This window comes from Xiphophorus couchianus, chromosome 17 (assembly GCF_001444195.1).
Source record: "Xiphophorus couchianus chromosome 17, X_couchianus-1.0, whole genome shotgun sequence".
NCBI classification, from domain to species: Eukaryota; Metazoa; Chordata; class Actinopteri; order Cyprinodontiformes; family Poeciliidae; genus Xiphophorus; species Xiphophorus couchianus.
The window spans coordinates 12,165,369-12,177,808 of NC_040244.1; the positions used below are offsets into that span (position 1 = coordinate 12,165,369).

The following is a 12,440-nucleotide window of genomic DNA, read 5'->3' on the forward strand; positions in this document are numbered from 1 at the left end:
ACATTTTGAGATTTTTGCGTATTGTTCTTGGACTTTATGTGCAATGCAGAATAGCATCGAACATATTAGTGTATTTGAACGACCCAGTCAAAGTTCAGACCTGATTTAAATGAAGAATATTGATGTTCAAAGGTTTGCCATACAGTCTACCATTTTACAAAAAATAATTTACTAATTTATTTCAGTCTCTAGATGTGCAAAGCTGGTAGAGAGACAAAATAAAAGACTTGCAGCTGTAATTTCAGAGAGTTGTTGTTCCACAAAGTGTCGACACTGCAGTTCTTAAAATATATCCAAACCACTTCAGGTTTTTATTTGTGGAAAAAAAAAAAAAAAAACTTTTGAAAACCATTCATCATTTTTCTTTTCCGTTACAGTTATGTACTACTTCGTGTTGGTCTGTCACATAAATTTCAGTAAAACTCATTGAAGTTTGTGGTTGGAATGTGACAAAATATGAATAAGTTTAAAGAGGTTTTAAGGGGTACGAACCTAAAGGGAAACAGAATCGCAGCACATTTGCAGAGAATGTTGCTGACGGACATATTTTTGATGTGTGGCGTTGCCTTTGCTGAAGGGAAATCTAGCTTTGGACCGCGTGTGCAGGAAATATTGGGCTTTAAGAGCAGGCAGGATGGAGGGAAACTTTCGGATGCCATTTATTCCGTCCAAAGAAAAGCAAACCCAGCTAAGACCCTTTCTCCTTTCAGGGTTCGGTAACCGCTGCATTCAGCCCAAAGGCCCTCGAGAACCCTCTGTGAAGTGGACATGATGGAAGGATCCATCCACCATCGGCTGTTTTCCCTATTAGGATACGGAGTCCAGACTGGTTGGCCCAAACGAAAACAAAAAAACAGAACAGGCTGTCACACAGGAAAATAAAATATAAGAGACTTTTATTCCTGAGTTTTTGCTCCTCACATTGTTGACTTCTGTAGAAGCTGACATGGGATCTCTCTCTGTTAAACTGATAGCGGGCTAAAAGAAGAGCCTAGTTTCTTCTTCTTTTTTTTTTTTTTTTTTTTTTTTTACACTAAATGAAGCGAGATCTAAGAGACTTTTAAACTAGTTTCAAGCCAAATGAGAAGAAAAGCAACTTCATCAGGAAAAGCTAGAGAGCAGGGAAGCAGTTCTCTGTCCCAGAAGTGGTTCCGCTGCCTCCCGCTGAACGAACAATCTTCAAAGCGAACTTAGATAATCTCGTACTCATGATGCAACCTTTTCAGTTGGGTATGCAGAGGTTGCCTGGGTACTTTCTCTGACTTCTTTTGTATTGCTGTCTCTCTCTTTGTCTCTTCTTTCTGGTGCTACTTCACTCGAGATCAGGATAGATACCGGAGCACTGGGGGTTTAACACCATTCAGTAATTCGTCAACTTTGTTGTGGTTTCTCTATCGGGTTCCACTGTTTCCCATTTTTATGCCCTTTTTTTTTTTTTTGTTGGCGTCCGTACGCTAACAGGATTTGTTAATTGCTTGATTTTCCCCTTAAATCTGACTTTGAGTCACTAATGTTTGCGAATTTTCTATCTTTCTTATGTGCTTTAATCTATTTCCTACCGAGTCTGAGAAACACAAGAACAGAAAGTATTTTTTTTTTCACTGAGTCTTTCAGACCAATCAGATGTAGCTTGGGCTGCAAGATTGATGGGGAGTTTTCGAAACGGCAGAAAATTCATAATAAGTCATTTGCAAAATTGAAAAGATCAATCATTTATTTATTAGGACTTAAAATCTAAAAAAAGAAAATGTATGTTTCTGGTTTGCTCTTTTCGGGCCCCCTGGTAAAGATGTGTCAAAAGCCTAAAACTAAATTAATTTTTTATTCCAGTAGCACAATCCTACACTGAAATCTGATTTTTAGTTAAGAATATTTGCTGTTAATTAATATTAACAGAAAGACCTCTAGTTGTTTTGTACTCTTTTCAGTATTCCCATGGTCTGTGGAAGAGAAACGGGCCCACAGCATCACGGATCCACTACTATACATAACAGTAGGCACAAAACGGTTTCAGCATCTTCACACCAAAACCCACCTGGACTGATTAATGTGGAAAAGTTTCATATTAATCCTGTCTGACCAAAATCCTTCTGATCACTGTTCTAGAGCTAGTAGAAACTTAGTAAATTATAAAATAATGGAAAAGTGTAAATTATGACATGCTTAAGTTGCATTTAGTTCATTGAAAGAGGGACCAACGATTGTTCCAGCTGTGACTTTGTTTAAAAACAATCTTAACTTTTGTCCCCTCGCCGAATAAATGTACTGACATTACATGCTGGACTTTTCAACATTTCTCTGTAAGAAATTGTTTCTCTAATAAAATATGAATATTTTGGGGGGTTTTATTATTATTATTTGAACAGTTTTTCCACATCTTCACCAGGGGTGTCGGTAGCTCTGGCCAAAGTCGTGTTGCTGTTTTTGTCCTCTTCCTGAAATGTCTCCTCATGGCTTCTCACGGTATATCTGTGTTTCAGAGTCTGAATGTTACACCTGAAACACTTGAAACTGGGATTTGACAGAAATATTAAACCGCCAGCTGCTCCTCTTTCACACACACACACACACACACACACACACCCCAACAGGCTAACCCCTGTACCTGTTGATGATCCTATAACACACCAGGAGCAGCTATAAAGACCAAGGACCTTTTTTCTTTTATTATTTTTTAGCAACAGTGGCCGTACAGTATATGCATAGTTTTTTTCTATAAAGATAAAGAACTGTATTGAGCAGTTTAGATATGTAATGTTTCCAGTTTCTTTTTGCTATTCTTTAAATATTTGCATTAACAGAAGATGTAAGAAGTTCAGTGCATGATGATGATGACGATGATGATTCCTCCCCATAGATAATGTAAGTTATTCTGATATCTTATGGTGAACATGTTCAGGGTTTAAGTTTTTTGTTATTGTTTTCAGACTTTATGGCTAACAGGTTAATAAATGTTTTATTATTGGGCAGAGCAGGAAGCACAGACCGCCTACTGGGCCTTGAATGATGACTACAATGGGCTCTGGATAAGATTGTATTAATAATAATAATAATATTAATGATGGAAATAATAATTCATTGTTTTTGTACATGATATTTTGAAAGTTATTTTTGTACACAAAGTCGTTTGTTGCGTCCCACATGCTCACTCAGCTTCTCCATTTTATAAAACCTCCCTTTTTCTCCCCCAGTTATTTTATGCGCTATCCATCCATCCATCCATTTTCCGTTCACCCTTGTCCCTAATGGGGTCGGGAGGGTTGCTGGTGCCTATCTCCAGCTACGTTCCAGGCGGGAGGCGGGGTACACCCTGGACAGGTCGCCAGTCTGTCGCAGATTTTATGCGCTAACATTTTTTTATTTTTATTTTTTTGTCTTTTACTTAGCATCCTAGGGTTTAAGTTTTCCTTAAAGCTGTGATACTTTACTGATCGCTTCAATTAAGCAGATGTAAGCTGCTGGCGGTTCAGAGTTACACAAAAAGAAAACACACACACAGACAAGATGTGGGCTACTTAACTGTTTGGTTTTCTCGTTTTTTCTGTCTCCGCTTCACTCATTTATGCAAACCTCAAACTCAGAAAGGAGCCCAACTCCTGTGCCTTTAAGCGAGAACGCCTCCCATCCTCTCCGACCTCTCCTTCAATCGTCATTTAACTGAAATGTGAGTTGATTCGCTGCCTCATCCTCTTGCTCCACCATAACACAAAAACACACACAGACCCACTCCAGATGTTTGTATATTGCAGAAATCAATCAGTAAAGATGAACCTAAAGTAAGCATGTTCATGTTTATGTTTTGTTTCTCGTTCAGGTTTTGTCAGTTGGATGAATGACGGTGTGCGTGGATGGTAATCATTTTAGGATGCAGACAAGATGAGCTTGTAATAATTCACTCTTACTTATTAAGTTATAATCCTGTCTAATAAATTAGAATATGATGACTAGATAATGGATCATAAGTGAACTGTTGGAGGGATATTAATGAACATTTGTCATGGTGTTTCTACGCAGGCTTGGAAAAAGGAAATCATTTTATGGGCACAGGGAAAAACATCAAAATTAGAAGAAAATTGAGCTGAGTTTCCACAATTTATTCTTTTATATAAAATAATACCAAGCCATAAAATAATGTAGCTAAAAATGTTCAAAAAGCATTTTGTTTTGTAATATTTTTCTTGTGCTTATTGTGCAAAAACATTATAGGTTTTTATCATTCTGCTCTTTAAAGATTAACATAAGTATAACACACTTGCATAAGCTGGTTAATTAGTGCTCTGGCTTTTAGCATGCTCTCTGAAGCTCAACAGTGTTTAGTTTTCTGTTTGTTTTTGTTCCTAGAAATATTTTTCAAACGCTTTTTATCCCTGTAAAAGAGATTAAGGCATGACTAATTCACAGTCTTTTAACAAAAGATCATAATTTTCAACTCCACAAGTCATCCTTAAACTGGGTGTGGCTAAGAAGTCGTCCAGAGGAAGAACATTTGCTTATTTTCCCAAACAGAATAGTTATCACAGTTAACATTTTCTTGTTGGATACTGCGTTCCAACATTTTCTCTTTTTGAGTTTTGTCATTGTGAAACAGCTGATCTAAGTTCAGTTAAGAAAAATAAAATGTATAAAAAACTGTCATTATCTTTTTAAAATAGAGAAATGAAAGTGATTTTAACTGGAAAATATACGGAGTTTTGAAATTCAGCGTATGCTTGATTTGTGTTAATTACACAGGGATTAATAATCATGACACAAGATTCACTATTAGACCAGAGGTTGTCCTTTGCAGTGCTTAGGTAGGCAAGGACTGGGGGCTGGAGGTCAAAGGGTCAAAATGACCTCCGAGGGAGCCAGTTCCCACGCTGAATCCTGAATCGGCCACACACACTAACTAGTGAAAAATCTGGCAATGTAGACATAAAATCATAATTATAAAACGCATGACCTCTGATCCACATGCTCCTCTAGAGCCTTTGCTAATGGACTATCCATCTTTTAAAGTGCATTGCTGTAACTGTAAATTCTGCTGAAAGAAGAGAAATTGCATTCGTGAAAAATAATATCTCATTTAGATTTAAATTAGCTAAATTGAAGGGTCGGCAACTTTGTGTTTAAGGGCAGGGAATTAATTAGGGATTAACAGCATACTTCATCAAGAATCTGGAAATCATTAATGTTTCTTATTTACAGTCATAACATACATTACAGGTTAAGAGTTGTGATCCAAATGCATGGCATGAACGCCCTGATCTGTATGCTTTAATGATTACGAATCATTCATGAAGCTATTGGAATAATCTTACACAGCTTTACCCAAATATGCATTTTTCTTATTTTTTTTTTTTTTTACACAAAATAGAGACTGAACTGTGTGCATAACTAAAACAAAACAAAAAAAAAAACCCTCACCATTCTTTCTGGTTCAGAGGTACTGATGCAAGCTCTGATATTTTATTTGGCACAATATGAATTAAAAATGTTTCAAATGTAGCCCGGTCGCTGCCTTAACTGGGCCACCTCGGTTTCCCCAAAGAGCGCTTTAACTCGTTATGCAATGTTATAAATATAACCAGCTACAGCTGAGCATGTGTAGCTGTAGCACCAGGATGCACTGGCGTCTGAAGACACTGCAAACTGTCGGCTCTGTTTGAAAACATGTAGAAAATGGAAAACCTGCAGGAAATACTGCATTTGAATCGGAGCAACACCAGTTCCCACCTCTGGCTTGCATCTAATCTCAACATCTGATGCGGTTTACTATGTCAATAACCGGCTGTTATTTGCTAACATTTTTGCCTTTTTTGGAATTGAAGAGAACATTTAAAATTCATTGAATCAGAGTTTAAACCTAGCTAGAAGATTTACAACCTTGTATAATAAAAAGCGAGTGCGATGAGCCTGTTGCTGTATATATTAGATTACAAAAAAACAGAAGGCTTATCTTTTTAATTACAATAACAGGAGGGGACACATTCATGCTGACTTGATTAAAACTATCGAAGAGTAACACTTTGAATCAGATTGGCTGGCATCTGTCAAGGGAGAACAGATATCCAAACCAACCTGATGCCATGTGAAAGTGATTGCTCCAAATGTAACAACTGGTTGTGCTAACGACTGCCATGGAGCATTTGCTTAAACTCGCAGTCTTTTAAATTAGCGAGGAGGAATTTTTGCTGAATTGTTTTATTTCAGCCACGTTGGAGGATTTCAAGCATGAACAACCTGTTCAAAAATATAGTTTACTAAATCGTAGTTGTAAATGCATTTTTTTTTTCCTCTGACAAAATTACTTGAGGCAATTTACATCATTCAATGTCTGAGATATTGAGATTACTTTAACTTTAATACACAGAAAGAGATATCACTGATGTGAAAAACAGTTCCTTATTTATTCAGGCTAGCCCCGCCCCCCGCTGGCAGTCATAATTTGACCCCGCCCCCGATTCCATACTTGTCAATCAAGGCTAAGCCCCGCCCCCACATAGCTTGCACGTCGCGGAAGAAAAAAAAAAACAGCCGCATCGGCGGCAGTTGGGGAAGAGAGTAAATAGAGGGAGAAGCCTCAAGATGGCTGACTCGCAGGGCTCTGTTCACCTCTCCGGAGCTCCGGCTGTTGCTACTTCTCCTTCCGCTGCCGGAGCTTCGGTCAAAAACGGACTCGCCAAGGCAGCCGAGTCGAAGGGAGCCGCTGACAACCGCCCGCAGTGTTCCGGAGATTTTAGCCCACCGCCACCCAAGAAGGTCCGAGTCGAGGAGAGGAGCGTTAAACCCAAGAAAGTCAGCAGGGACGGCGGTGATGGAAGCAACGGCAGCGGGAAAAAGAAAACCCAGCAGCTCACTAAGCAGCAGAATCGTAGTAGCAGTAGCGCGGGCTTATGGAGCTTCAGCCCGGTAAAGACGAACAACAGCAGCAGCAGCCTTTCGGTGCCTGCTGCCGATGGATCCCAGCCACTCAAAGTCTTTAAACAGAGCGATTTCTTCCTCCACAAGGCGCCTTCCTCGAAAACCAAGTGTAAAGATAAACAGAAGGAGGAGAGAGAAAAGAGGAAAGGAGGCGGGGAGGAGAAAAAGAAACATGAACTGTTGGTGACCTCCGGAGTTGGGAATAATGTTACTAACAGCAACGACATTAAAGGGTTTAACAACGTTTCTGCGGCGAAGAGAGAAAACGGAGATGTCCTGTTACCATCAAAAGGTAGGCCATGATCATTTTCATTTACGTCTTTAATACCAGAACTTTAGTGTTTGTAATGACTGGTCTCGAGTTGTGCTCTTTGGTAGCTTCTAGGATGGTAGATGCAGCCATTTGAACATGTGGCCCTGACCCAGAGAGCCTTTTAACATGTCCCAGCAGTCCCGCTTTTAGCTCCCGTTTTAAAGCCATCACTCGTGAAATCATACACAAACGAGCCAAGCGCTTCTGTAGTCGACATTTGAACGCCGGTGGGGGAATGTTTACAACCTGTTTAGTGATTTTTAAACCCAGTTTGATCGACGTGTCTGTGGCCTGAGCTCTGCCAGCTTTTTTTTTTTTGTCGCTCGCTCACCCGCGCGTGAACCCTCGAGCTCTAGAAAGAGCAACGGTCCGTCGCGCGACCTGGTTGTTGACGTTATAACCAGCCGCTCGCGTGCTGCGGCGGAATAGTTACGTAATTACGACGTATGGCTACAATGTTACACATTTTATTAGAAAACGGCAATTATAGTGAAACTAAACCAAATGTCGACCTAGACCCCAAGCCGAGTTAATTGTTTTTTTTTTTTATGCTTCTTCGCTTTATTTTTATTACGAGTTGTGAGCGTAGAAGAACTACACGCTCATTCTGTCAAAACAATATGACAGCCGCCCGCCATTATAGGCTAAGTGTTGTTTTGGTAGTGCACCACGCCCCCCTCTGTAACCTCAGGCTGTATGGATGAGCAGTCAGACGGAGTCCTGAGCTTAAACAATTACGAAGGTGGCAAAAATTCATTTGGAAATTAGGACAATTTGTTTCACATTAATTGCATTTACTACTAAAGTGTTGTTAAGTATTACACATTCTGAGAAACAACAGTGACATTGTCACATATAGTTACCTAAATAAACTATTCAATCCCTCTATGACTTAACCATTGCATATTGAAATTAATTTTATATATTTGTAAGGTTTTATTTTATTTTTGCTTTTTGTCTGAAGGCACAAGCCTCAATTTACATTTTTCTTTCTCTTCTATTTATTCTACATCATGTCATTGGTTGAACCAATCTCCTTGAGTTACTTCATCTTACCAAGTGCATAAAACCAGTGCCAGGGCATCTGACTAAACTGGCCAAGTTTAATATTGGAAAGCTGAGTTTAAATGCTAGGCTACTTCAATAATATGACCTATTCTAAATATTGAATTCATGCAGTCTTTGCAACAACAATTCTGCAGCTTTATTATATTTTAGTGACAGGTTGAGTGCCACAGTATAGCAGTATTCATACACTTTTTACTTTTCCGTATTTATTCAAGTTATAGCGAATATAATTTTTTATTAATTCTGAGTCACACATTTTACTTTAAGTTTTAGTCTGTCTTTTGACAAATGTGTAGTTTTGTTTTATTCAGCTTAGCCATCTATTGTCATTTTATGACAAAATTTACTGTCAATATAGTTGACTAAAATATGAAGTCACATGAATGCTTTTTATTGGATCTTGAGTGTAAATAATTTCTTTTCTATGGGAAATCTCCTTTGAGACTCATGACTTCCACCCTATGTTGGAAGCAAGCCGCCATTCACCCTACCACTCGAGAATGTTTGGTTTTTCCGAACAGGTCTTTCTTTCCTAGAACCTAAGCATATGTTTAGTCAACATATGCTTAGGCTGGGGATGTAGCTTTGCAGAAGTTTAAAGTTGGATTAGGTTAGGAAACAATATCCCAGGGTTGATAGACATCTTTATTTCATCATCCACAAATCTGGCTTCTATGGAAGATTTGGCAAACGAGAACTATTGTGGAAATAAATCTTGTTTTCAGTTTGCCAAATGGCATGAATGGGACACGGCAAGGTGTTCAGATAAAACTGGACCAGGGTTGAAACAATGTGACCAAAATCCAAATTGCGTGGCAGAAAAGTAACACGGCGCACCCATCCCGACAGTAAAGTATACAGTGAGATCAACTTTGAAAACAATGTATAAATTTCCTTCCACTCTACAATTGTGCATTATATTCTTTTGGTCAATCACTTAAAACCCTTATAAAACACATCACTGTCTGTGGTTGTAATGTGAAAAAACGTACAGGGTAGACATATTTTTAGACAGATCTGTGTTTTGTTTTCTGTGTGCCTCCGTCTCCTCACAAATGAACATTTTTAGTGCTCTTACTCCAGCGGGGAGATCCGGTGGGCACATGTCGGTGTGTGTGAGCGCATGATGTCACCCTTTTCCAGTTGGTCAGTTTAAGAGGTCATGTCACACGATGAACAGCTACTGCTGTCAAATTGGACACTAGGATAGGATGTTATTGCCCAGAAAGGTTGGAAGATGCAGTGCTGTAAACAGACTTGGGGGGTGGGGGTGGGGGGACTTTAATATTGTTGGTGTAAAAAAAACTAGCAGGCAGTACTTTATAAAACTACAGTATTGATCAAAATTGGTATAGATCTGAGTATTCTTGCTTTAAATATAAGGTAAACGATTTCCTTTAATGCTTTTCATTTGACATCTATAGTTTGCAACATGAACTATTATTTTCTGACATGTCTAGTAATATTCCTTTCACTGGTGTTAAACATTTTTCTCAGATGTAGTTTAAGCATGGAGACGAATAGGGTCAGAAACACTTTCTTAAAGTTGCACTGTACTCTCTCTTGAAGGGCAAGAATTCTCCTACGAGGATCCAAGCGGTATCAGATCATCAAGTAATATTATTAGTGTTAGCTGGCGTTGGTGCTTCCCTGAGGGAACAGCGACTGCTGACTGCATTTAGTCCTGCAACAGAAAAGGGTTGGTTGTTATCGGTATACGTTTTAAGACACTTCTCAGAATGAAATCAAAATTTTGTGAGGAATAAAGTGGAGCAAATTTTTTACTCTGTTAATAAATTTAAATGAGCAAATAAAAAAAGCAGCAATAATTAATGTTTAAGTAGCTTTAAAAACATCCTCAGCCCACTGTCGATTGTTGGAAACATGCATCAAATGTCACTTTTTCTTTTAGTTTTTCCTCCAACTCTGACCTTTGTTTGTACCTGGGATAGTCAAAGGGTTTATTTATAAGTTAAAAAATTACTTTGTGTTGATGTAAATGTCTAATAGTTATCCTGGCCAGTGAGAGATGACTCAACAGATTTAAATAAAAGGTCACAGAATATCTCAGAATATCTCTTGGTCACAGAATATCAGATATTCTTTGACCAAGAACATGTAAAACAATGTTCAAACAAACAAAACAAATCTATACTGAGATTCAATTGCTAAACAAAAAAAGCTAAATTATATTCATAATGCTTTTAAAGTGATATAAATAGTGATATAAATTGTTACCTAAACTTTTTTTTTCTCACCAAATATTTTCCATATTTGACCCTTGAAAAACAAAAACGAATGGACCCATAAAATCTATTTACCCTGGCAACTTCTCTGACATCTATTAAAAGAACTTTAAGTTGCTCAAACGTCTTAGTCAGGGTTACGCCTGGGTTGGATTTAGTTTCCCTTATTAGATATTATTTTTTTGAGGAACTTGAACTTGCTATACCAGAAGTAGCATATTGATGTTTGGGTTTCCTTTATAAGATGTCGGTGTACTCAGCTTGCTTTCATTGGAAATAAAGGATATTTTCTTACCTATAGCTATTTGTGAATCAAAAATCTGACTTCATGCACCTTTTTATTATGAATAAATTCAGTTTCATTTAGGGGCCATGTGTGTGCTGAGATGCTGTTGACAGATCCACAGTATGAGCCTTCTGGAAAAAATATGGTTTTCATTTAGCTCCTTTTTAAAAAAAAACAAAAAAAAACTTATATAACTTTAAGAATGCGACAGAGGCTTGATGGATTACACTTCCCAGCGTTCCTGGGTACACAGTGTTTGTGCTTGTTTGAGTCTCCTGTATTCAAACATGAAACATCCATTAAACTAAGCAGAGTACTTCTTTTCTTTCATGCATTTGTGTTCTGTTTAAAAGAAAAGAGAAAAGTGCACAGCTTTTCTAATATTGATGGACAGACGTTGAAACTGAAAGAAACAGTTTGTCAGTATTAGTTTACTACATCAAGATTTGTACAGTAGCAATATTATGTTGCTGCACGTCCAAATGTTCTCCTGCATTTAAAGGTAACCGGGGTCACCATGTTGCAGGTGTGCTCAGAAATGTCTGCAAAATACACAAGTTTTAAACACCGGTGAAATGAGAGCAAAACTGAGCACAGACAGTGAAAGAATGAAGCTGTTTTTCATTCTACATTGCATTTTTCCCTCCCCAACAGACAACATCAAACAAAGACCCACTGATATATGCGTATATCTTATTTTCTCATTTTGTTCCCCTGAATTTAAGACGCTGGATGCGATCAACGGGTGGTGTAGTTGAAGATTGCGAGCCGCCTGCCTCTGGCGTCTTTCCTGTGATCATCGGAATGGTGAAAACCACCCGCTGTGCTCCCCTTCAAAACCGATGGCTGCAGCAAAATCAGAAAACAAAACAACCGGAGAAGGGCTGCACATTCATTTCTGATTATTTATACCTCCACAGAAGTCTGTATATTAGAACTAATGAAGCCTATGAGAAAGTTTCTGTTCGTTTCTGTGGGGAATCCCCCTGTATTGAGCTGTGATGCAGTCTGCTTTTTCTTTTCAGTGTAGTTGAGGTCGGGTAACCCACCTGGGCTGCTGTCTCCTAGACGCAGCAACAGACCATTTATGAATCTGGCAGTAAGGTTGAGGCTCCCTCCACTAAAGCCTGCTGCTTCCTGTTGAGCCAAACTGATATGACACCTGCAGCTTTTATTTTCCTCATTTCTTTGAGTGATCTGACATTTATTTTATTCTTGATGTTCAATTTATGAAATGAGGCACAAGAGAGTATTGAGTTAGTTTTCCCTTGCTAAATTTTGACGGACCACTCTATTAAGGCTGCACAATATATCGACATTTCAAAATCCGAGTGTGTTTAGAGTGCGATAATTGTTGGCTTATATGTTCCAAATGTTATGAACTTGCATTTTATTTGTTAATATATTAATTAGGCAGTTGGACAGCGTCTCAGAAGCAGATGCTAAAGGTCGCAGAGAAATAGAAGCACAAATAAGAAATACAGAAAAAAAGAAAGTAGACATATACTTACCAAAATTGCCGCCATCGCAAGCCTGTTCGATATCCTGCAGCTCTAAACTCTACCAGACATTCACTAATTAGAGATTTCTGGCAGTTGGCAAAACTTTAGAGAAAAATCTGCTT

The 12,440-nt window shown here is 38.4% G+C and overlaps 2 protein-coding genes across 6 annotated transcripts in view; both read left to right on the forward strand.

Moving 5' to 3' along the window:
• The window catches only part of ptpn12 (protein tyrosine phosphatase non-receptor type 12), a 44,065-nt gene extending 41,728 nt beyond the window's left edge, over nucleotides 1–2,337 (forward strand). For all 5 annotated transcript variants that reach the window (XM_028044253.1, XM_028044252.1, XM_028044254.1 and 2 more), the window contains one exon: nucleotides 711–2,337. In XM_028044253.1, the coding sequence (XP_027900054.1) occupies nucleotides 711–720 (10 nt within the window). In that variant the 3' untranslated portion in view covers nucleotides 721–2,337. The remainder of the gene's footprint in view (nucleotides 1–710) is intronic.
• A 4,110-nt stretch (nucleotides 2,338–6,447) lies between these two features.
• LOC114161139 (round spermatid basic protein 1-like) overlaps nucleotides 6,448–12,440 on the forward strand; it is a 32,625-nt gene continuing 26,632 nt past the window's right edge. Inside the window, exon 1 of the mRNA XM_028044251.1 lies at nucleotides 6,448–7,195. Coding sequence (XP_027900052.1) covers nucleotides 6,568–7,195 — 628 coding nt within the window. The 5' untranslated portion in view covers nucleotides 6,448–6,567. The remainder of the gene's footprint in view (nucleotides 7,196–12,440) is intronic.